Genomic DNA, 26,983 nt, shown 5'->3' with positions numbered 1-26,983 from the left:
CAAGTACCTGTCACTTTAGGTAATTTATGAAGATACAAAATAGCAGATAATACAGCCCACCTTTGTCTATCGGAAAGGAGAAAAGCGTTCGGCCGTTACACACAAAGCTTAACAGAGTTCTCGTCTGATTCAATCCACTTTCTCTTATTTAGCACCTTGAACCAAAGTTAAGTCGGTGTGGATAAAGGGTAAGGCAAAGAGGCCATTGGGTCTGGGGAGAGGCCGAGGGTGCCAACGCAGGGCTGGTGAATAAATTTAGCAGCAAGGGAGAAGAGGAAGAAAACAATGTCTGGATTTGGAAGCCTGGCAAGTTCTCCGCTCGCCGCTCGACCTGTATTTAGCAATTCTGATGCGCCACTGAGCAGACAGCCCAGGCTCAGGACGACTACTCTCCCTCAGTCCCTCTTCAGCAGGCAATGAAAGCAGGCTCCACTTTGAAAATCTTCCCCCATCATGCAAACTGACACAGGCATGCTTTTCAAAAACCCACAGCCAATCTGTTGATCATTACTTATTTACAAAGGCCTTCGGGCAGAAAGTCCTGTAAAAACCATACTTGATACGGTATACACTAGCTTTTTCTGCTTGTGGAAAAAAGTACCCCTAAGGCTACCTCAAACCATCACTTTCTATTGCACATAAAATGTACCGTGTAACACTAAAGTATTTAATATATATGGTATAATATATCTACAGGAAAGGCATTTGTGTAGAAGTATGTTACCCTGTATTTGGTAATTTGATGTTTTGCTGAAGGCTATGACTTGAAAAAGCCTGCACCTAGTACAGAGGACCTGTCATCTCAGTACCCAAGAGCCAATAGAATAAAGAAGTACCCTTAAGCAGCAAAACTTTGACACAGCTTTGAAGCATATGAAAACAGTGTAACTCCCCAGAATTATTATTACTCAAGATCAAAGAAATGAGGCATACTTTACATAGCAAACAGGGACAGTGTGCTCAGCTCCAAATGTTTCAGCTCTTTCTCTCTCTCTCCCTCTCTTTCTTTTCATTTCTACTTCCCCAAAATTAGGATCTGGTGAGGGGGGGGGTGAAATCTCCCACATGTTTAAAACTTTAAGTGGTTAAAACTATTAGCACCAGATAAGAAGACTGTCCGAAGGTAAGTAAATTGAAAATGATGTAGCATGACAACTGGCACCATAAAAATGAGAAGCTTGCCAGTATGTTCATTTTATTCTTCCTCATAAACTGTAAACAAGCATGTAAATCAGTGTCATATGGGCAAGGCTGAGCTAACAGGAAGGCAGAGAACTTTTAATGACACATTTAACAGAAATAGATGGTCAATAGGAAAAAAAAGCCACAGCTGGATGCATTTTCCTCTGTGAATCAATCTCACTTTTGGTTCTGTAGTCTAAACAGAGATGAAGACAACTTGTAGAAGTTACGTCCTTGAATATGCCCTATATTGCAGTAACAATAAACAAATATGGATGCTCCTGTAACTGGCCAAAGAAAATTCCAGTCTACTGACTGAAAGACAAAGAGGAATATTACCTAGCTGTATCCAGAATTGTTAAAGGAACAAAATCATTGTCAACAATAAAAGCTATGAGTGATTTTATATATGGAAAGAACTACATATTCGTATTAATTTTTTTCACTTAACCTCTGTGCCTGCGGAGCAGTTGCAGTTATACATACACCCGAACCCCAAACTGCACGAACGTGTCTGTTTATATATGTAAATAAGTTTACATTTTTCTGTGTGTGTGTATATAGATATGCAGTGGAAAATCTCTGCTACGGTATTTAGTTCTGGATACAATTATGGACTGAGGTTCTAGCCTGGCTACTTTAGATACGCAAAACCAGAGCAGGAACAGCCTCCTTGTAGGAAACTCCACGTCCGCTATCTGATCCTGTTCTGACTGACTCGAGCAGGCAAAAGGTGACGCACGGTGAGACAGAATGCAAATGCCCTATTATCTTAATAGATTCCAATTTCTTGTTGCAGTTCCAGTTTTAACGAATCTCTTAGAGGTAATTTGTCCTACGGAAGGAAACTACATAGTTACGCAAAGGCGGACCGGTGTAAAATAATGCACACATAGCAACAGGGGAAAAATATCACTAACAAGATGATGTTTTCATCACCCGCTTTCAGAGTATACTGCCCTTTTAAAAAATCCCTGTATTTCATAATTAATGTGCTTTTAGCCTGAGTAAATCTGCATTAGTTTTGAACTTTGCTTTGGCAAGTACATAGATTATTAGACTTTTTTATCAGTCCAAATCAATTAACAGAAATTTGATTTCAATCGACAGGATAAAAGGAAGGTAATATTCAGGTTCATTTTTGATTGTGATGATACATCTCACATATGGCCTTAAGTACAGAAAACAGTACTCAGAGGGAATCCAACAAAAAGAGAATTGCCTGAGGCAAACTCACCACATGAGTTCCCCTGATTGGTTAGTGCTATCATTAGTGCCACTGCTGTTTAAGAACTACACACGGACAGGACAGGGTGACAGCTAAGACTTTAAAGCCTATGTATTTTTCAAACAGCTTTTCAAACTGTTTTTCATGACAGAATTTTTTTCAGCTCTATCATTAACTGCTGACAAGCTGACAGAATAAATACTTCAGCCTTTCAGAAACCATCTAACAATCTTTTTTTTCCACCCCTCCCCTTATTTTTGATGTGGGGGGAGGAGAAGAGGAAGGAAGGAAGAAAGGAGATGAAGATATGAGTTTCTTACAGTCTTACCTCATCAGTTTGGGTGAGGAGTTGGGTGAATTTCGCATGCCTCCATTTCGCTGCTTTTTTTTGGGTGATAGTGTCGACGGCTGCTCATCTTCAACTGGAAATATAAGGAACTCATGAGATTAAGTACTGCTCTAAGTGCAATATGAAATACAAGTGAAGTAGCAAAGAACACACACTCTATGTCCATTCACGCACTGATACTTCATTGCTAACATAGGCCCAACAGTAATAAAAATCAAATACATGTTAGTCGAAGAGATTGGTTTGAAGGAGAAGCAGGGAAGAATACCAGGGTTTTGAACACAGGCGTTCAAATTGGTTTCATACTTCAAAAACAAAGGGGGGGGGAACCACATTCGGGTTATTCTGAGAGTTATTTTCAGTTAATCTGCGCTACAGAAAAGTAGAATTAGTGCTCTGCTATATTCCCAGAAAGATAAAGTACTATTTGCAATACCAACATAACAGCTGCCAGCCTGCTTTTGCTAATGAACTAGACACCAGTTGGTTCTTGCTCCTCACATGCCAAACAACAGAGTCTTCATGAAGAGATGTAAAATATTCAATGCCTTGATGTTCAATGATTCAGTTAGTCGGGAATGGGAACGCAGCCTGCCATTGTGCACAGATCTCCAGCACAAGTCAGACCTCATCGCTCTACCCTTCTCACAAAAGGGAGTTTTAACAGGAGTGAACAGAATGAGGTTGAATGGAAGTGGGGAGACAATACCTGTATAACAGAGGATGCATGTGTTATGCAATCTTTTAATGAGGATGAGGTGCACTTTCAATGACAGATCAATTTCCAGATGTAAAATCACTTACGGTTTTGCCAATCGTCAACTACTCTTGGATAACCTATGTCACAATACGTATTGCTTAAACAAGTGCAGCTTCCTAATAACTCGTCTAGAAGAATTAACCATCATCATTACTGTTGCAAGATTGTTACTGCACTTGATAATCTGCGCATAAGGTTTACATGTGCTATCAAAGGGAATTATCTTATGCCTGCTTGCTCAAATTCACACTAATGCTGAATTATTCTAATATAAAAAAGGAAAAATACACTTTTTTCCCCATCCTACTGTTAACCGAAAAACAAACTAGAAGATAATATAACTGATGCCTAGGAAGCTGTTACTTTAAAGCTAAAAGGAAAGAGATTAGTAGTAGCAGTAGTAGTAGCAGCTATATTAAAAGAGCTTAATACACATTAGCAGTGCACAAGCAGATGCTGGGAAAAAAAATTCTATTTGCAATGAGCTACGTAGGAACAACAAAACCTGGATATATGTCACGTGCCCTAGACTTATCTGGGAAGAAATTAAGCAATATCCTTCTGCTATAACCCTCTTCTGACACTACTTTATTACAGACTGCATTCTAGCCTGTCATGTCTGTCTGTTTGCCCAAGTCTGCTACGGAACTTCATTTTGCCTTGGTCAGGACCGAAGGACTGGGCCCTGAAAAGACAGATGTCCGGTCTTTTTAAAGGACCTGGCATCACCTAACACACCAAGGGAATCAAAACAAAAGAAAGCACTGCAAAAGAAAAACCAAAAAAAGAAAAAAAAAAGCTAACCCCAAACCAAATGCCCCAAAGAGTGGTGTAAAAGGTAATACCTAGATCAGAGCAATGACTGCCTAATAATGATTTATTTCGCTAAACTTTTTTTTCTTCTTGGGCAGCATCCCCAAAGAGAAAGCCATTTCTTTATCATTTGACTTTTCTTCTTTTCCAAGTCAGAGTCCTATAGTAGAAATGCTTACTGATGATTAGTCAAGTACCATTCTTTGTTTGGCTGAGAGATAAATAAGCCCATAGAAAATTCTCAGAAATATACAAATTGAAATTTTCTTTCTGTGACTGTTCGGATTAAACGAGTTCACTTCAGCATGTAGCTATTTGTAACATGAAGTGAATATGCACAGAATTATTTTGTTAGTAATATCTTTCTATTTCTGATCATAACAAAGTGCAAGTACTTGTGCATTTCAGAACACCCTCTACAAATCGCTCTCTTGGAAATGGCCTGGTCTTGTTTTAAACTTGTCTATCAAAAAGTTATTCACATGCTATTCCACACAGACAATAGGTTGCTTTCAAGATATACACTGTGCTCTCTTGTTCTTTATGGGATATAAATATTCAGTTCCAGTCTGATGAATCCACCACTTAAAAGATCAAAGGAACAAGAACCATGCAAAATGTTCCTTCCAGAAACCAGCTATAACTGATATGTTTTGCTCTCTTGGTAGTAAAAATTCTGAATTTCACTTAATTTAATCTGCCAGCATGGGGCTACAGAACGTTTGTCAAGAGATTCAGTATTGCACCATAAGTGTATTGTTATACTATTTTAACAGTTTAAGGAAGATATATAGCCATCAGGACCATGTGCAAAATCTTACATTAACACAAGTCAACTGTAGATCATATTATAGCCAGAAATATTTCTATGAACAATAGAAAACTATTAAAAAAGAGTACTTTTCCAAGTTTTTGGCTAGCTAATAAGACTCCTGTCTGATCCCTTCAAATACTGAAAGTTAGTACAATAAGGATCTTTTGTACTATATGGTCCAACATTTGTGTTCTCCAGTGCTGCCAGGTGATGCTACCCTGCTGTCCAATTAAAAAACAGTCTTACTAGTAATCATCCAGAATAACCATTTCTAGAACTAGATTTCTAGCAGTCTGCAGTTATTTTTGGTACTGCATCTACAAGAAATAAGCTCCCTCTTTGGATATGTGCTTGTCATATTCAAACTACGCTACTGTCACCGATTGCCTGGAAAGTCCAAGGTTAATGTGGCTCACTAGTTAATACCTGTTAGCAAAGCCTTCTGAGGGATCTCAATTTGTTGCTAAAGCAATGCCTTGCTTAAGCAAGGAAGCCATTTATTCTCATGGCAGCAATGAAAGGTGATCTATCTTCATCATACCACATCCGAACAAGAGTTTGTTTTTCAGTGAAATCCCTGCGCAGAGTTTACAGGGCGTCTGCCGTTTAAAAACGCAGCTGCGTAAGAATGGGGGAAAGGAATCCATGAAGCTGGAATATGTGGATGGTATATAATGGACACCATTACCTATGGCTTGGTTCCCAAAAGTGTTGCAATGGTAACTCACGAGTGGCTTCTTAGTAGGAAGTAGGATATAAAACATTTTTAATTATTATCCTTCAGATACTCTTATCAATTTCCTGCATATTTAAAGAAACAGATCTAGCAAAATTTTTAGTAAAGCCATAAAATACCATTTTAGTTTCATGGTTCCTGTGTCTGCATTAATTTAAAAGGGAGTCTTAAATTTGCTTGTTCTTACGAAAGACAACCATATTTGAATAATGGGCTGTGATATATGACAACTCAACTCTGATGTTGCATGTTTGACCTAGCGCTTTTGTTAATGAGAATGTGTCCCCATTTTTAGTATTTTTGATGTCTTCATGCTACAGGAATTGTATTAAAATACAGTCATATTATATTATGCAGACTTTCTTTACCAGCTTTCATGAAAATTGCAAATAAGTTCAAGAATTGGACACAGAATTTTATAGAATTGGAACTCAATCCAGCCTCTGAGTTCTAATAAAATTCAAGAGCTTGTTTGCACATCCCTAAGCATAACACTTAATGTACCGCTGTAACAACCCAGTGCTCACTTGTCTAATAGGCAGAGAATCTAACAGTTTTGCAGTTCAGGAAGACTCAGTGCTAGAAAAATGTCAGGCAAGTCTAATGAGGCTTCAGATGCTCCGGTTTATGCTGGAGTTTAAATTAAAGTTACACCGATGTTTTAACATGTTTGCTTATTCTTGAGTAAAGAGGATTCATTATTTCAATGACATAACCTCCAGACAATGTTCCATGAATTGATTTAAGATGTGCTGGTAATTTTAACAGCCTTAATGTGGAGCTGAACATCTGTAACAATATATTACTTGACTTTTATCCTCATTTCATTTTTTAAGCAAAATAAAGGGAATGTCTTTCAGAAACAGTAGACACGTTCGTAACTTTTTTCTTTGTTATTTTGTTACTATTTTTAAAATAAATCTGTCTCCTTCACTGCCTCTCCCAGGTCACTAGCAGAACAGTTTACAGACACTGTTTTTTAGACCCCCAAAAAGCTGGAATTTGAAATAACATCTGTGTTACTGAACATCACACGAACTGGAATACCTGGTAAACTCATTCTGCCTAGCACGTAAAAGCTTCAGAGCAAATAAACCATACGAAAGGTAAAGCACAAACCACCCAGAAACATTAGTTGACTAGCTATCTTGATTAACTTATTAATCACCACATCTGGAGAAACCCACATCTGTAAGCACTTAACAGAGCATTAGTAATGTCATAGTCGCATTGAAAACAGACCGCCAAACCATGCACAAACCAATCTGTATTGCCTTATGCATCCAACTACGGGGCTACCTACGGAGATCTTGGTTCAACCCAGGCTTTTGGGAGTGGTAGCGGTATTTTACAGGCAAGCTGAGTGCCCTTTGCAACCTACAGTACGTAGAACATTTTCCTTGTTCAACAGAACTCAATAAGTTAAGGTGCAGCAGCGAGGGGTTGTCGGGTAGGAAGAGGCTCCCTTTACGGTTATTAACAAGTGGAACAGGTTCCGGGATTCCTTCAGTGGACTTGGCACCAACCAATGCATTAGTAGTTGCATTCTTGAATTGATATGAACATTTTGGGTAACTTGATCTAGCTGCATTCTTTACTTCTAAATAATAAGAAAAAATTTAAATTAATGTCTTTGTATTAAAAACTATTTCAAACCACAGGCATGAATCAATTTTGATATTATATGGAATTACAGACTCTAAAGCTTAAAGTATCAGTTTCTACAGCTGAAATAAAGGTTTATACCTGCAGCTTTCTTCAGGTTTTTTTCTAAAAATGGCTTTTTATAAAAGAATTCTTATAAAAGGATTATTCCACAATATTATCATCTTTAAGCAATAATCCCATCCTAGGGTAAGTGTGTCTGAGGCAACGCTTATTTCCCACATGTTGATAAAAGCTTTGAGATTTACTAGCTGTGGAAGATGTTTATTCCTTTGGATCTACAGAAAATGACAGGGGAGGTAGAGCACTCTGCTGCTATTAAAATAAATAAGGAATAATAGAAAAAAGTAAGGTCAACACTTCAAAATTGTGCAAGCATACTTATGGAATTAAACTGATGTTTAGGAACCTACATAAAAGTTGCTGGGTGTTCAGAAGTGCTGAATACTGTAAATTTCAGGAGGTCATACACAGCACCTCTGAAAAGAAAGTTAATAAATTTAGTTTCCTGAATATGGATTTAGCTTGAAACTGTGATTCTTAGTCTTCCATTTCTAATATATCAAAGCTAATTAAACAAAAACCCCAAATGAATACCTCTAGGAAATGCCATCCCCTGTAGAAGACAATAATAAAATGTTTTTCTCGTAAAAATATGCAGTAATGATCTTCTCCTAATGCTTGTTTCATTCTGAATGAGTATATTATAGAGAAGAAGGTATATTACCGAGCCACTAAGATCTTATATTCTGTTATGTATTATGAGGTGAGGAGGTTAGGTAGGGAGTAGTTTATGGACTGATAATCTTGCAGCATTATTTCCATATGTTTCAATTGCCTCAAAGTTTCCAAGAACTTGGAGTAGACAGTAGCTCAAAATTGTTTGAGGAGGTCGGCAAGTTTTTGGCATCTTTGTCTAGTTTACCATCAGCTAGAAACACTAGCTGGTAACGGGAAAGATATGTAAAGAGCATCCACATGCTTGCCATTTGTGTTCAAGCACAAAATCTGCCTCTCTCACAAAAAAAAGGTGATCATATGTGAATTACCAGAGTCATTTGAATGTACTTTTTAACAAGGTTCAACTATTTGGTGACAAGGTATCCGTTCCCATTCAATGATCTCGGAACTGATGGCTTGCTACTATTCTGACTAAGGTGGATAGAAAAATCAGTGAAAACAGAACTAGAGTCTAACTCACAACGTTATTCTGCTCTTTGCTAATAGTAGTAACATTTAAAGTATAATGATAATAATGCATACTCATGAGAGTTCACACAGATTTTAAATCATTGCAGAATAGCATAGATCTTTGATTAGCAAAACCGCCACAAAAAATGCTGTGTCTCATATTGGATACACTACTTGAAAATTATCAATCTTACCTCGGAGTTACTGGGGTTTTGTCAAATCTTGTACTTCTATCTTTGATATTCCTCCAGTGAAGCGATTTTCAGATGATAAAATATATCTTCAGAGACCTATCTCCCTACAGAAGTCACTGGTCAAGCATGTATTTGAACACTTTGAAATGCATCAATTCGGTTCTATTTTTAAACTACAGACAGTAATAGTGGAAATAATCTTTATAAATACACATGCCTGCATCAAAGTGTCTTCACATACAATGGTAGAAAAAACCAAAACCTATTAATAATGCTTATCCACCCTCCAATCAAGTTGTTTAAGAAACATCATAATCTTTTTACAGTCTCTTCTGGAGTTCAATAAGCGATGGTTTCAGATACCAGACCTGACTATTAAGCACTAAACTTCCACAACAGTGTATGTCTTATGGCATATTCCATGCAGCTATAAGCAAGCTTTCCCAAGATTTTGTGCTTGCAGTGGCACAGCATGAGCCAGAACTAAAATACCTCGTCTTTCGGTACAGCTTAATAGCTTGAGCTTGGCATCACATTTAATAGCATCACATGATCTTGTTCAGCATGAAGGTAGACTGAGCTGCTTAAAACATATCCTACTTCCCCTTATTTCCAACAGTGTGGATATGGTACTACCGCTGAAAAGCAACACTACACAATGGGGATAACAGAGTTGCCATTTTTTTTTTTTGTCAAATTATTCCAGACTTAAAAGTTCTAACTACCAGTTTCATCCCATGATCTCTAACCTCCTGCCTCTGACCAGACCTCAGCTGCTTCAGATGAAAATGGAAGAAGCCCGACAGTGGATGATTAGGAAATACCTTGCTCATAGGACAGTTTCTTTCTGATGGCTCATGTCTTTTTACTCAATCTCGAAAAGCAAAGATTACAGCATAATATCTGAATAACCTAACTTTGGTAGAGATAATTATCCCTTTCTCCATTCCTCTAATACAATTGTATATTTTTTACCCTAGAATAGTAAACCTGGTTATTTTTAGTCTAAATAGGCTGTCAAGTTGTACACGCGCACTGTGCCACAGGCGTGGAACCACCTGTGCAAGCGCAGAGGTGCAATTTTGAACGCAAGACATTACTGTGCTTTCAGATCAAGCGGTATTGCACAACTAGGTGAGAAATACAGGCCAACACTGTCACTTCTGCAGATACATACTATAATGTGCAGAACCTAAACCACGTTTTTTATAGCATCCTGTTGTTCAGCAAAAGCAGTTTCTTTTTATTAATAATTTCTTAAAAAGCTGATTGGGTGCTTGCACCACTGTGTGGGCTGATTTCCATAGAAAACATATTTGGGAAACAAAGATTGCTGTTAATTATATGGAACTAAATACATCCTTACATACTGCCACTGCCTCACTAGGTTTGGCAACCAAACTGTCTGGATTGGGGTAATTTGTTGTACCACTGTGCAATGTTAAACCACAACCTCCAAATCCACAAGGGTTCTCTTCCAAGTATGTGATGAGTTTAGAACCAGCGTGTCTACTTAGAGAGAACTATTTTCCAGTCCTAGTTAGATTAGTTTCTCTTTATCTAATACGACATATGCCTTTATTTTCCATGCAAATGGTCACAGGACGAGTGTGCTGCCTGCATTGTTTATCCTGCCAAAGTTCATTAGAACTGTTCAGGACACTTGTCATGTATCCACAAGGCATTATTATTGTTAACTAAGAATAGAGGTACTTCTTGGTCCTTTTGAGAGTAAATTTTGAAGAGCTTTTTGAGAATGGCAAACAATAAGGAAGTGGGTAAGAGTAGAGTAAGAGTAAGAAATTCCATGGTTTCTGTAGTATTTCCTAATTGCACCCCGGGTGAACGCTACCTGCTTTTGGTAAATGCTGTACAGAACTTGCCTGAGAAACCTGTCAACATCAGACAGATAAAAAATGTCTATAAAATGTGAGATATTAATGTGATTTATGTAAAGGTATTTTGAAGCTGCATACATTTCTATTCCTTCCCCCCACCCTCAAGAACTCCCTTTCAAGCTCAGTGAATATACACTTGCCTACAGACTGCATTAGGGAATCATGCCTGTTTCTATTTCTATACATCTTATTTATTATAATGAAGATAATTTGAAATGCAATCTGAAACTCCCCGAACATTTTTAAAACAACCAATGCAGTTAATCTAATGCCTATGGCAATCTCTATTTATTCTTTGTGAGCGTACACTTTCCACAACTTAAAACTGGGCTGAGCTTTAATTTAAATGTAACAAGGCAGAATACCAGTACAGTGCTTTCAACAAAATGGCTGAAACTGGCTTCAGCACGATTTGCCTGGAAGGGACGATGAAAATGTGTTTTAAAGGAGAAAAAAATATCCTGACCAAAACCAGACATTCTAAACAACCACCACCGATACCCACTGCTCCTTTCCTCCCCCATCTCTATCAGCTGCTAGGCTTTCAGCACCGTTTTTCGCCAGACACTAGCACAGTGTTTTCCTTCATAGTCAGCCATCAGCCAGAGCTGTCACTTGCAGATACTTCATTTTTGTTTCAGTCTAATTCATACTGCACCCCCTTAATCTCTGCAGTGAGTAATGCCATGTCACTGTGCAGATACGCCAGATCCAGCACTAGAAGTATAGAGAGTGTTTTTAACAGTTAAACTGTCTTGGTTTGAAAAAACATTTCGTTTTTTTCTCCCCCCAACTTAACCGTTCTCTTTCTCCTAAGCATCTTCCCAGCTGAACTCCAAAGGAGCAATCACTGTTCTGCAACCTGGCACGTCTTCGATAAAGCTCAGCTTCATCGTGGTGGGTGAAGACAAGCTGCAGCTCTGTATTACTAAATGCAAATAATCAATATGTTGATTGAGCTTTTGGCTACCAGAGTTCTTTTGATGGGAGTGACAGTGAGCATGACTTCCCTCTTTCAATGACAAGCCTGTTTAGACTTAGCTACCTACCACTTTGTGAATCAGGCAACTGAAAATACCCACAGCAATTCCTCCAAACTGTCAGCTATTGCTGTGATTCCACCCAGCACCCCCTGTACAAGACAACAGATTAACCATTAGGCTAGATATGTTGAAAATATACAGCTTCAACCTTTCCCCAGCTAGCTCAGAGCGATGTATAGATGATTATTTCAACCGTCAGCTGCCGCATAGACTTAAACCCCTGCACAATAACTCCTGGATTCATCTGCCCCTTGTCAAACTTGCACAGCTTTAGTTTGAGCATACGTAGTGTGGCAGTTTCACTGCGGATCTAGAATAATCCAGACGGCTGCTGTCTCTTTGTTAACAGGAAGCTAAACTGATGAGTTTGTAATGCATTTCTTATCAAAGGTAGTTTCAGTAAAGAAAATGTGCCCAATCAGTTGGGGTTGGAATTTAGCATAGTATCGAAACATGGTTTAATCAGAACATTTGTTATTTGTTGGGAAAAAAATATTATCCATCCCCTTTAAAAATCACTTTATTTATTTTACAAATTTATAATTATTACTTGATTTTTTGGTGGTAACAGATGTAATGAAATCATTGACTAGAAACTACAGTGCAGTGGGGCTTGGTGAGATACAAGCATGTTAATTTTAGAAACTGCAGAGCAGTGTTTGCTTGGTGTCTGAAATGGTAATTCAAATGAAACAGGGTGGCTGTTTTGGTTTCCATGTGCATTACAAACTCAGGGAAACGCATTTCATTGCTTTTTTTTTGTACAAAGAGAAACAGATACGCTGCGTATCTCTACGTACTAGTACCATTAGAAAAGCAGGCGAGGCTCCCTGGCTTTTAGCTGCAGTGTGTGCCACCTGAAGCAAATAAGAAAACATCAAGATCCGAGAATGTCAAGAATGCATCATCTCAGAACATTTTACAAATACTGAACGGTGCTTACATGAGACATTCCCTTTGAAACAGTGCGGTCCAAGAAACATCTTTTTTTCTTTTTTTTCCTTTTTTTTTTCCCCCCCCTCTTTCTGTCCCAGGCTTGCACCTTTTGGCTAAAGGTACATAAAACTGAACAACAAATGCATTGCTCTACTTTTTTTTTTTTCTATTGACATCCAATGCTTAAATTCTATATTAATAATACACAGTCTTTCAGTCTTCGTTCTCCTCACATATGAAGGATAGAAACTCAGCTACAGATATATTCCTCACCTTTGCTTTTCCCTGAATGCTGTAAAAAGACAGTTAATAGAAAACGTGGAACGTTGCTAGGCTGGACCCTGTTATGTATTCTAGATGGCTGCTCTGATATTCTCCGAAACCATGATAAACTTTAAGTTCCTGAGCTTTTAGGGTTACACATGTATATAGAATGAAAGATAGACTGCAAAGGTGTTTGGAAACCCAGCAAACTTTTAACTTGAATCTTTTGGCGAATAAAGTCCAGGGTATGGTTTTACACTAATTTATTTTTAGGGGTAGAGCAACCCCCTAAGGTTACTTTAGAACTTTGATTTTTTTTCTTTGCTCCTCCAGTTTAATTCAAGAGCATAACTATGACGAATGCTTTCCAGAGATACCAGTTGCTATCGGTTCTCTATTACTAGGACTTCAGCAAGCAAAGAAGTGGTTTAAGGCTGTTCAAATTGTGGTTGATCTAAAGTGCATTGAAGTCAGAAAAAACACAACACTGACTTCGGTGGACTTTAGATCAGAAGCTGTTCGTATCTCACGCTTCAAGGTGCAAGCTGCTAAAATGGGGCAGGAAGAAAGCCTTCCCACATATACAGAATTTCACAATTGGCTTGGGCAATTTAGAGAAGAAAGGCTTCAGATTTCATGGACTTGGTTTCTTGTTCCTATACAGAAGTATATACACAATGTGACACAACAATGTTGTACGCAACAACCATCTTCCCTTTCCCCTGACAAATGTGCACAGCAGAAAAAAGCTACTTTATTTAATTTCTAATCAAATCCTAATTTATATTTAGACTAAGTCATAGGTCCATTGAAGCTTGAACATCTTTTCTGATTCAGATTTTAGTATTCCCTCATACATTTTTCTTGATTTTTAGTCTCCATTCTCCATTGCCTTCTCAATGTATGATTCACTCTGTAATTGTTTATTCAAGACATTATATTGTTATTGGAAACCTGTCAAATGAAAAGTTAAAAAAAAAAGCATCAGTAGACTTTTTTCCCCCTGTCCATTTAATTGTCCAATTGACTTCTCCACATGTTGCACCCCTACAGAATACTATTTGGGTAAAGTAAAGTTTATTTTGGGAAAGAGTGAAGAAAGGGAAATGTGTCTAAATTGTAGAACTTAAACCAGAACGTGGTCTGTGTTCATGGGGGTCTGTTCTCCAGACAAACATCAAAGTGAAGGGAACTGACTTTGTCTTTTGAGAGTGCACTTTGGAGAATAAGGAAACTCAAAGTCTCTCATCGGGTATGGCGAGTGTAAATATTCTCCGAGTTAAATTTTAAATTCTGTTATTTCACCATGACAAGCTGTTCTGCTATCTGAACACTGAGGAGGAGCAACAGCAAAATGCTACCCCTCTGTGTCAGAAAAGAGCTGTTCAGACCCTGTGCGTCCCACTGTGTCACAAGCAGCTATGAACTCCAATTTTAGAGCTCCAGCTGCTGCGTCTGGCAGAAGCAAAGTACAAAAGGATTGCTCAAAGCCACATGCTAACTTTTTAATAGACTACCTGATGATCCCATGGCTACAAACAGAAGACTGGGAATGTCTTGACTGGGAATTTAGTTCTACCACTGATCTGTTACACAGCCTTGGGTTGCTCACTTGCAGTCAATGCCCTTTTACCGGAGTTCCTTACTGATAGCTCTTGCTAAGACTCAAGTGACTAAATTATCTGAAAATGTGGCTGATAATCACTAATTTTCTCAGATCTACCAGGAATAAGATGGTGAGATCGCTATTGCTGTTTGGAAAGTACATTGGGAATACATTCCATAAAAACATACCACATGCATATGTGATAAGAGTAAATTGTTATTACAGTGTTTTGGGGTTTTTTTAACTAGACATGGAAGCGTCTCTCTTTAACATCAAATAACTGTAACATCTTTTATATTTCTATGTTTCCTTTTTCTTTCCTTAAAAAAATACAGTGTCAATTAAAGGACACCAATTTGACAGTTCCCCAAGGCATGACATGTAAAGCCAAAAGGCGTATCTTTGGGGGATTCTTTAAGAGTAGCATCACACAGCAAATTGTAGAATTTCCACACCCATAATTCTAAATTCAGTGCATTGTCATAGACTATCCTTGTCTCAAAACACAGCAATCCAAAGTGTATTGTCCTTTGTCCTATTGCCTCAGAGAGGATTTTGACACCAACTGTAAGGGACACGGAGGGAGAAGTTGCAGCACTAGCGAGGGTAGACTGCAGTTACATAGTTCTGTCAAACTGTAGGAGGAATCTGTCCTGTTTTCACAAAGGAAAGGAAGTTTCCCCTTTGTGACTGAATACGCTCACAGTATGATCAGTCACTGCTAAACCCAGTGAAGTTCGCTATGTGGACAAAAAAAAGCTCCTATCAAAAAAAAAAAAAAATTAAAATAAAAATTTGAAAGGCCACTCCCCATTGTGCCTATGAACAGTTTGCTGTTTACTCCCCCTCAGCTCCATTAAATTCAGTGGGAAAATATACGATGCCTAGAAGTAACTAAGGGCAAAAGTAAACACAGGAGTCCCCGGTGGTTGCTCTGCTTCTTGGGATTAGAAATCTTGCATTTACTGCATAGATTGTGTTCCTCAGGAAGAGAGAATATTTCAGTGCATAGGAAAGGGATAGTTATATGCCCACTTCTTCGGAGCAGGACTCCACAAATTTCAGCTAGGTCTTGCTGCAACTGTTTCCTTCCTGAGAACATGGGGAAGTGCAGATTTCATCCTGCAGAAATCTAATTAGAATTATTACTTTGTTTTCGAGTTCAGAGTGCCAATTTATCTCAACATCTTACAAATACACATTTCCAGTGTAATTCCAACCTGCATATCCTGAAATTTTAAACTGAAATAACCTTTTCTCTACCCTGCTCATGACAAGTTTAAACATAAATTTGTGAGGAAGGTGTTTTCATTAACACATTTCCTGAAGAAGACGTACTAGCTCCCTGTGTCCATTTCCCTGCCAGTACAGCACTGTTGAGGAAAGAAGAGATTTTTCATAAACTTCTTATAAATCTAGGGGACTGCATTCTTAACTTCTAAGATTGTTTCCTTTTGAATTCTTCCTTTGCTTCCCAGTGAGTTTTCTTACTTCTGAAATGCACAATTTAGAGGACATTGCTCAGTTTGGTTTTTTCCTAGGTGGTTAATATGCCACCAATAAATTGGATTTTTTTTTAACTTTTTAAACTTCACTACCGTTGAATTTCTTTTCCCTTTTGGCTGTTGTTTACCCGGGTGTACAAGTGTCTGTGTCTCTGAACAAGAGGAATTGAAATCTTGACATTTAACTCTGGCTTTCTTATCGTCAGTCTTATCCGGCTTTCATCCACATCAGTGGAAAAACTTCCATTTTATTAAATGTTAATAGGATCAGGCTCAGTGATCCCCAGTACTCTTTCAGGTTCAGCTGTAATATTCCTCTGGGATGGAGGTCTTCACACGACTGTTACCTGTGAAGTCATAATATCATTTTCATATGTAAACTAAGTATAAAATGTTGTGCATGTTTACATACATGCTGGTTTTATATACAAGTGCTTACACTGTATATACCTATTCGGAAACACTGCTATACAATTAAAACGAGTCATCTGAAACATTAGATTTTTTTTTTTTTTTTAAAGAAAATTGTTTCCTCACAAAAGCAATACATAAAGAAGTTATTGGAGGCTTTTCAGTCGCTACTTATTTCTAAGCCAGCACCACCACCTGCTGGTAACACGGAGTTTCGAGCCCCAGTGCTGTTTTTCTATCTTCAAATCTATGCGTTAAGTATAGAACAGTATTTCTCAGCTGCTCTTATGCATAGAAATGTTATTGCCAGAAGACAGATTTTTAGCACATTGGTTGCAGTTTACCAATACTCTATTACCCGAAGTACTGCTTTCATAAAAGCGGGGAATGTTAATTGTTGACAAACCAATTCTCTTATGCAAAGTACTGTAAGTCACAGGGTAAACATCCAAATTAATCAAATAGATTGAACCTGTTGTATTAAAAAGCCTATTGTAACATGCGCTGGTTTTATCACTTACAGATATACAGTTAAATACACTTCATGATACTAAGAAATCAGTATTTTTTTTTTCTAAGTGCTCCCTAGTTTAGTGAGTTCTACAATGTACTCCATTCTTGTAAAGCTCTGTTTTTCTCTGAGCAAATGTATCCAAAAACCCAATATCACCTGGTAAATATATTAATATAAAAACCAACCAAGATATAAATAACTAAGATTAAATCTATAAAATAATAGCAAAAATAGTGATAGCAAAAAAAGAGATGGAATATAATCCATTGCTATGGAAAATTAGGGAAGTATAGCACATAATTTCTAGGTAAACAACGGCAAAACAAAGGAAGTAAAACAACACAATAATCATAATAATAGAAAGAAAAAAAAAAAAGATGGAAATGTGATGTCTACCTCTGACTGTATCTGCAGAAGAACCCGCAAGAGAATTAATACTCACATCTCTGCCAAAGCACACAGTAGCTTGGCTGAAATCGATTGCTATGGGGAAGCAAGGGCTGGCAATTTCACAAGGGTAGAAAATCAAGCATAAGCTAAGAAATCCAGTGGTGATAACTAATAACAACGTTACTTAGTGTTTTGAACTCTAACAGAAAGAGTACTCAAAAGGATGGATGTATTTAGCAAGGATCATATTTTTCGAATAAAACCTAAATAGGATCAAAATACCGCCATACAAAATTAAAAAATTATTATTATAAATTCCCTCTGATTATTTCTCTAATACTCAAAAATACTGCACTGATAACACTGAAATACACGCAGTAGTTAGGATTGAACTATTCAGAATTATTGTAAGAGGGAAATGCATGCCATCTCACATTCACTTCATGTAAGACAAACTGTAACGGTATAAAATTATGCAGACTAACAACTGAGAAAGAAAGCAAATAATACTGAATCTACCAAACTAAACTGATAGCCAGCTTTAAAAATAAAAAAATAAATATGTTTTGTCCTTTTATTATTCACTCTGTTACTAAAGCTACACAGAGATGTCAAGCTTGCTCAGTTCACGACAAGGATCAGGCAGATCACGCAAAGAGATCACAACCCATGACGAGGAACGGCTTTAGAAAGAAAACTTCATCAAAGGTAAATGTGTTGTGCTATGTACTTTTGGTTTCATTAACCAAACCCCGATGAGAATATGGACATTAGTAGGGAAAGCGAAGGTAGCCCAAGAGCAGCACCCTCCCTGTTAGTACACAACGCACTGAAACAAGAGGAGAGGAAAGAAGGGAATGGAGAATTTTTGAGAGAGGATTGTCAAAGTGTTGAATTAGCCGCTCAGGTTGCTTAGCTATGTCCTCGCAGAACGGTTGGTGTGCTCGGTGTTATACCAGGGAAATCACTTATACTCTGTGAGTACAAAATCAAATACAGATGACGTTCATTTTCAAAGCAGGTAGCATGATAAGGAGGAAAGAAGACTGATTCAAAAAAAAAAGAAAAAGAAAGAAAATTCTGCAGGAAACCACTGAACTGCCAGTATTTCTGCTATAATTATCACACCAGTTTCACAATAAAGTCCACAATCACCTGCAGGAGGAGGAACTCTCTCCAACAAAGAGAAAATTGATCTATAATATTTCATAGGATTTACGGGTCAGTTACTACCCTGAAAGTAACTATATCAACCACAAATGCCACAGGACGTCAATATATTTGGAAATAGTGTTGCTGCCAGATGTTTTGAGAGTCAGATACTGAAAGCATCCAGAAATCCAGTGCTCAGGGGACACTGACAGCTGTCAAGAAAGTCATCTTCCAAAAGCGAATTGCTTGGAGCTCTACCTCTGAGGATTTTATTTTGTTCTGCTTGAGGAGAAAGAAGAGGGCAGACAAAAGACTCAGATGCTAAAGGCAGATTAAAAACAAATGCATATTTTGACATATTTTATATTCCTCATGGGCAGAACTCAGGGATACTGCTGAGGAAATCTGTGGGACCCAAGGGACAACTTCAGGATATTTCTTGAGGAGTATGTGGGGCTTGAGTATTGAGGCTGAATATATGAGCCTAAAGATACAATTCTTGCTTTCCCTCAAGCTACAATTTGAGATGCAAAACAAGAGCTTATCTATCTGTTTAGCAAGAGAAATCCCAGCAAAACTGTGGATGAATGAGCTGCAGCATTCAAAGACTCAGCCAATCAAAAAGACCATTAAAGCTTGATCGGCTTCTAGACGTGGCAACACTGGAAATCCTGAATCCAAAAACAGAGTATGCATTTTCATTCAAGTAGGAGATAGTATTTTCAGGAATTATTCAGAAAAGAAAGAAAGGAAAAAAAAAAAAGTCCCACAGACCATGCCATAATAAAAAAGAACATGTGGCGGTGATCACAGGGGAGATCTGAAACAAAAATCAAAATAATTCCATGCTTGAAAGAGGCAAATTTAGGTGTAGGGAGTTCTAAGAACGGCGGAATTATATAGTAATGGCATACTGAAGTGCACAGATCAGGCACAGAATTCATACTACATAAACCAACACGCAGAAGGATCTGGTGCCAATGGGTTAAAAGAATGCCAGTTCCTGCTCTTGCAGAATTTCAGACTGATGTAATATCAGACAATCTAGACTACGCGATCACAGATGCCTGGCTCGAGTCTTCCCTGTCACCGCAAACGGTGTGTTCATTTACTTCTCTTCCAAACGTAACCAAAGGCTTTTGCTGAGTCATAGAACTCTCCGAAGTGTAAGACGCCTGTAAGTTGGACTCCTTGTATGGAAGGATGCTCTCAAATAGCTAGGGTTACATCACTGATTCCAGTCTCTGCAGATCCTTGCATTACGATTATCACCACAGAATCTGTGCTGAGACTGACATCTGTCCCAAATCTACTATTCTCTCATCTTTTCTCCTCTGTCTGAATGAAGAAATCAATAAGGTATATCTTGTTACCCAGGGCAGTGAGACTCTTGACTAGAAACAATCAAAATATACACAATGAAATGCTTTTTTTATATATATATATTCATTTTTCCTTGGACAATTATTCTATGGAACACAAGCTCTTGGTGCAAAAAATCCAGCTTTTAAGAACTATGGAAAAATTTAGATCTTTACCAAATGAAAACTGATTTAATTTTCAACAGATATTTTTGTACATAAAATGAAACAAAAATTACATTTTCATGTTTCAATTTACACAAAATATAATTCAGCAACAATTAAAGTTTAATTTGACTAGTACTCTGAAGATGTGCAACCTCACACAGTAGGATAAATATTTTTCTGTGGGATATCAAAAGCAGTTCTTAGCATCCAAGAGTTAGTAAAATGTATTTTGCTATTTTGCTGCTTGTCAGCTTTCCTGACATTGGAAAGCTTATTGGCTTTGTTCAGAACGAAGTAAAAAAGCAGTATTTCATGTCAAAAACAAGACAAGATGCAAGAATGGCTATGAGTCCGGTTCCATTATTAGTGAGAAATATTAACGTGTCATCTGAAAATTTGGGAAACGTTTCCCATATGTTGTAAAGGACAGTATGTAGTGGAAGCCAGAACAGTACATCCCGTTCTGTTCAGCGGTGCATCTCACTTCTTTTCAGAGAAAAACTTTTCATCAAACTTTTCTTTTCATCAGACTTCTTTTCACCCTTCTGCTGCCTCATCACGTGAATTATATTCATTTTCACACCCTGCGATTCTAAATAAATACTGTATCACTTCTTTGCTGCCACCCATCTTGTGACTGACTGATCACAGAGAACCTGACGGTCCTTGCATGTTTTGGTAGATCAGGAATAATTCCAAAGGAGATAAAGAATTAATAAAAAAAATCACTGGACAAATGCCTGTTAATGAAACACGCTATCAGTTTGCGACTGTGGATTTTTACCTCATGTTACTCATAGAAACATGGAATGGTTTGGGTTGGAAGGGACCTCTGAAGGTCATCTAGTCCAACCCCCCTGCCCTGGGCAGGGACATCTTCAACTAGATCAGGTTGCTCAGAGCCCCGTCCAACCTGACCTGGAATGTTTCCAGGGATGGGGCATCGACCACTGCTCTGGGCAACCTGGGCCAGTGCTTCACCACCTTCATAGTGAAGAGTTTCTTCTTTATATCTAATCTAAATCTACCCCCCTCTAGGTTAAAGCCATTCCCCCTTGTCCTGTCACAACAGGCCCTGCTAAAAAGTTTGCCGCCATCTTTTTTAGAAGCCCCCTTTAAGTACTGATAGGCTGCAAGAAGGTCTCCCCGAAGCCTTCTCTTCTCTAGGCTGAACAACCCCAACTCTCTCAGCCTTTCTTCACAGGAGAGGTGTTCCATCCCCCTGATCATTTTTGTGGCCCTCCTCATGGAACAGGAATAAGCATCGTCTCTACATTAGGCTCAAAACTTATCACTGTCTTTACTCTTTGCTAGAAGAATCTTAGTTCTATTAGCTGATGAAACTTTATCAGCTAGGCAAATGTTTATCTTCACTTCTAAGTTGTTGTCCGTATCTCACAACTTCTATTTTTACTAAAAGTCCAAGCAATATGTCCCATATGGGATCACATAAGTACTAGAGAAGAGGGGCTAGTTGTAGAATAACACATCTACGTTGCTAGGTGGCACACCTGCTAGTCCATTCTGGCAAGAGTTTGCTCAAAAAGAGAACCTCCATATCTTGTTGCCAGTCTCCCTCCACAGCATAGCTATAGTGATGTAAAATCTCTCTCCATATTGTAGTGCCGTGTCAGACAACACATTACACTACTGAGTTAGAGAGTGAAGATGATAATGTCAGGAACACGGGAATGGAGAAAGCCACATGCTTAGTGCAAGCAAAATCTTTTATGCAAGAACGAACAAAGGAAATTGCATGACAAAGATCAAAGACGCTATAATGATTTTTTGGATTTCCTTCAGCAGTTCTTCACAGTAAACAAGGACTGCATTCCAATTAAAGTTTAGAAGCAGCTAAAAACTGCAGATGATTTTTAATTCCCCCCCCCCCCCCAGAAATCTAAAAAGAGATTCTTCCCTGCTGATACAGATAAACAGAAGGTATTCATGCCCTCTTAGATAGTATCCCCTTTCAAAACCTCCCTAAATTAGACAGCAGCAAGGCAGTTCTGGTAATTTCCCTATCCCTTCCTTCTGTCATGTACACCATTTCACTTTCCTCTCCTCCTTGCCATGTATCTATGACCTCCTTCAGCAAAGATCAGAAGACGTGAAAATTGGCCTCCGCAGGGGAATCACTATGTCAAAAGGACACCCAGGCTTATATTCAGTACCTCAAAATGTAAGGATCTCAAAGCACTTCTTAGCACAAAATGCAATATAATATATCGAGAATACAATATTCTCAGTCTCTGGGTGGAAAAGGAACTATAGTCATGCACTTACTAGTCAGTGGCACAGTCAAGATTGGGATCTTTGCCTTGTGCCATTTGCCTAGGTAGAATTGCCAGTCAAACTACAACGTCCACATGAATTTTTAACCACTTCTTACACGGTAATAACGCTTTTTCCACCCTTCCTTTTCAGAAAAATTGTACTGTGCTGACAAGATCTGGTCAGTATCAGTGAAGCATGTGTGTGTGTGTGTGAGGTAGCACACAGTATGTTTTCTAAAGTCATTGATAAAAAGTGAATTACAGCATTACAGCATTCAGGAATATATAAAATACCACAAGGAAAGCTATATCATTGTATTATAAAAGGTATGCTAACAGAAGCTGGTAAATAGTCCAAACAGTAAAGTACAACAACTGAACTTTAACCTATTTTAAAGTATACTGTCAACATATTTAAGAAATTACATACTAAAAAAAATATAGCTATGATTTCTTAAAAATCAATTAAAAACTTTCCACTTCTGCTCAACTCCCTCCTGTCTATTATAACCTCAATCACAGCAATGATACAGGATGGGTGCTTGCTTTGCGGCACTTCAAGGACCACACACAGAGTTGTGTGACAACAATCTCCTCTTTTCATGTAGCACATAAAAAAATTCAGGAGGTTGTGTATCCTGGCATATACAAATACCTGGAAAGGTTCTAGGTACTCAGTAGAAAATATGATGACCCAGAAAAAAATTGTCTTGCTACTTGCTTCTGGCTTCCAGGCTGAGGGCTGCACCGCTCTGCTGGACCTGCACTGAACTTGATAAAATCTGAAGATCTCTGGTTCTAGCTCAATGGCCTCTCCTAGCTTAGGTAAGCATGAGGTTGGTTCCCTCTGGCTCCAATTCCAGAAGTACGAATCACGTAGTATGTGCATTAGTGGCCACGCTCCAGCTAATGCGACTACTTACCTGATTAAAGGTATGCATACGTGAAACACGCTGGGGGCCTTAATGGAACAATCAGATGGTGGAAACACTGTACTTGATTTTTTCCTTTCTCTTGTTTTTACATCAAAAAGCATCAAAAGCAGTAACACTCCCATACCTAACGCAAGCCAACCGCATTTTAACTTGGTTTGGAGGGCTTTTATTCTAGGTTTTTTTTTATAATAAACTGCATTCCACTTTACATGTTGACACTATATTGTGGTCTGTTGTATATTTCAATAAGCACCTCCTTCTATACATTACAGTAACTTCAAATCACATGAAATGTAGAAGATTAGGCCAGAGGACTTCTCTTTCTATGAATCTGAGGGACAACATTCCAAGTCAGTGAACATATTTTTCCCTGAATTATAAAAAGAGCCAACCAATAAGGATATCAAATGAAGAAAATATAATACAAGAGTACAAGAAGTACAGGCTTTATGAATCAACCGTTCATTTTAGTTTGGAAGCAATTTGAAAAGAACACAAATTACACATCAAAGTGTATCTGCGATTAGCATGAGCTGATAGCTTTCTGCTGTTATTGGTTCAATATTAATTTGAGACCTTGCCCAATAACATCAACACAAATTAGCTAAGACTCAAAATGGCAATCAACTTGGGGGACCTATCCTGAAAAGTGGTACTAACAACTTCCCAGCATCAATGAGCTTCTCAATCCTGCAGCTGTTTTTAAAAGCTTCCTCCCAAAGGCACATTTAGAACTAAATTAAATGCAACTTTGACTTAATTAACGTTTTAAATGATAATGAATACAATGTAGATTCATAGAAGGCATTTACATTGTGTTATAAAACTGATAAAAATTTAATAACTCTTTGTTAATAAGTTATGTCTCTCCAGACCCATAAAGCCTAAGGCAGTCGGTGCTGCAGTCTAGGGTCTAATCTAGGTTCCTAATGCAGGTGGAATAAGGAGGCAGAAAACTGACTTGACACTTGACATTTGCTCTAAGCCTGCTCTGGATCAAGCCACTGCTTGTTCATAAGTACTTTATTTCATACAGTAAAGGTCAGAATTTGGGCTCAAGGCAGGGCTATGACAGAAATGCTCAAGCTGAAACCGAGCCAGCTCTGGCATCTGTCGCTTGAAATAGCTCGGAAACGGTGGAGAAGGAGAGCTAACCGGCTAGCATCTGTCCCACACCAAGGAGGTAACAGGAAGAATCTGTGGCCTGGTGGTAAGAAACTGTCACGGTGAGTTTCATGACAACCAGCCACACTCAGGAACTAAAAATGCAAACATAATTTCCATGTCACCTTGCATAAGACCCTCTGCTAAATTCACTCCACAGGATGCAGACAGCATCTTTTCTAGCTTGTCCCCATCAAAGCAAGCCACTCACTAGTCTCTTCCCTGTGACCCTGGTAAGAATCACTACTCGATGTAAAGGCCTAAAGGAATTAAATGCAGACTTCTTGATCTCTCCCTCCCCCACCTTCCCAATTCTTCAAAAGGTTTGCTGCTAAACTTAGCAGTGCCTCCATCCCATGGTCATGCAAGACTTAATCTCCTCGTTACCGACATCATAAATTGGCCAGAGCATCCTCTCATCAGCCTAGTGGTATATACTGCATCACAAAACTCATCTGAAAAGGCGTGTGCTTCATTATTTATATTTTCTGGTCATGAGTAACAAGTTAGATTGTCTCACTTTTACCATTCTACCGTCTGAAAAGGAACAGCTTGGTTTGGGGGCGGTGTTTTGGTTTTTTTCTACTCTTGCATTTCTACATCTCGGCGTTCATCTATATTCTCATATTATATCCAAAAGAAAGTTAAATCATTTAGCAGCACTCAGATTCTATTAAAATACAGAACAATAAAAGGGATTCATTTTTTCAGTGTTTATGTCAAACTACATACTTGAAGTCACCTATTTTAAAATACATATTGTTTCATGTTACCCCCCCTCCCCCCCCCGTAATTAATGTTGTCTATTCAGTGTTTGAAAAGGAAATATAAAAGTCCCAGGGCATTCATTCACACGAAAAAATGATGGAATAGATACTTGGAGTCTCAGGAGGGCATATACCAGCCCATTCTGATCACAGCTTCTATCTCTATGTTAGCAATGCAGAGAAACATACAGTTGCAGCAAGGAGAGGATCACCTGAAGGTCTGCACATCAAGAGTGTGAGAAAGGCAGACGAATCAAAGGGTTGGTTCAGTGAAACCCCTGTTCCAGCAAGCAATTCTGGCATGCTGGTTAAGACTGTGATTGCATATATTGAGTCAATTTGTCCTATCTTCTTTAGTGGAAACACCTGCATGCATCTTTGTATGACTGCCACAAGGAGAAGATGGAAAGAAAGTAGGTTAGGCAGAATTGCAAATACAAACTAAGCTGGAAAGTGGAAGAGTAATTAGGAGATCTTCATTCTCAGAAAAGCAGATCTCATAGTGTCTGGCTTCTCATTTGCCAGTACCACAGGCTATTGAGCTGGCTGCAAATACAGCAAATCTCTAGCACGCACAAGCATTGACTTCATGTCAGTAGCTACACCATAAGAACCTCTATAGAACAGCCCAGGAACCTCCCACAGCGGTATACTCTTTTTCAATTGTTCCATTGTCTGGTTTTATATGCTTCAGAACGCCTTTGGCCAGTTTTGGTAACAGCAGCTTTCTTGACAGTACTTCGTTCTGAGAAGGTGGCTAAGGAAGGTAAGTTGGTTTTCTTCATTACCCAGTAGCAACACAGACTACATTAAGATGTCTATGTCTGGTTTTTTTCTGGCTGTATTGGACTTGTATCTTAACTGAGTTATCTAAAATAATATTTTCTCTGCAAAACTTAACACTCTAAAATACCCACAAGTGTCCATTTTTACATTATTTTTCAGTATTTTGAAAGGGGACACATGCAGTCTTGTAGAGGTACTTAGAGGAAACGTCATAACCATGTCAATTCTCAGGAATACAACCCTGAATACATGGGAACTGATGTAACTGAAGCAAAAATCTGTCACCCTAAAAGAAAGAACAATATTTGGAACTAGGTTTACATAAATCAATCTATTACCCACAGCATGGTACACAGGCTTATGATTTATATTCTCTGTGGCTTTGAATTAACAGGAATTTATTTGGCACTATGTCTCATTCTAACGTCCCATTTTCATTAATCTCATTAAAAAAAAAAAAACAGGCTACATAAGATAAAGCTATATAATTCTCCAGTATACAGAGGTGGGGTCATTCCATAGGAGTGAGCTGTAAAAACGTAACAATCTGATTATAATCACTTGCTTATGATGTTATGATGCCATCCCTGAGGGGCAACATCTGTCTTTCCTTTCCAAGCAGGCCCGATCGCTTATTCACGCCTTCAATTTCTTCTTCCTCAAAACATTAAAGGTGTGCTATTGGTGTTTTGTGCGGGACGAAGACGAGACAGTGTGACCACACAGGGATCAGTGGGTTATATTAAAGATAAAGGTGTTTATGCAGCATAGGTAAAAATAAGAATTTCAGAGCAAATGAGTCTCCATCCCTCCTGGGGCCACAATAGAATTCTCACAGCTCAGAAAAGGTGTGTAGTGGGAGAGAGCAGTGGCAG

At 38.3% G+C, this 26,983-nt stretch overlaps 1 protein-coding gene across 30 annotated transcripts in view; it reads right to left on the bottom strand.

Moving 5' to 3' along the window:
• KCNMA1 (potassium calcium-activated channel subfamily M alpha 1) overlaps positions 1 to 26,983 on the bottom strand; it is a 519,886-nt gene that overhangs the window by 64,851 nt on the left and 428,052 nt on the right. For 16 of the 30 annotated variants that reach the window (XM_076338425.1, XM_076338428.1, XM_076338426.1 and 13 more), the window contains one exon: positions 2,739 to 2,832. In XM_076338425.1, coding sequence (XP_076194540.1) covers positions 2,739 to 2,832 — 94 coding nt within the window. Of the gene's footprint in view, positions 1 to 2,738; positions 2,833 to 7,185; positions 7,483 to 26,983 lie in introns of all 30 variants that reach the window. The other 14 variants (XM_076338440.1, XM_076338419.1, XM_076338420.1 and 11 more) reach the window with 1 other exon arrangement.

This window comes from Aptenodytes patagonicus, chromosome 5 (assembly GCF_965638725.1).
Source record: "Aptenodytes patagonicus chromosome 5, bAptPat1.pri.cur, whole genome shotgun sequence".
Lineage (NCBI taxonomy): Eukaryota > Metazoa > Chordata > Aves > Sphenisciformes > Spheniscidae > Aptenodytes > Aptenodytes patagonicus.
This window is presented reverse-complemented; position numbering and strand designations above follow the sequence as displayed.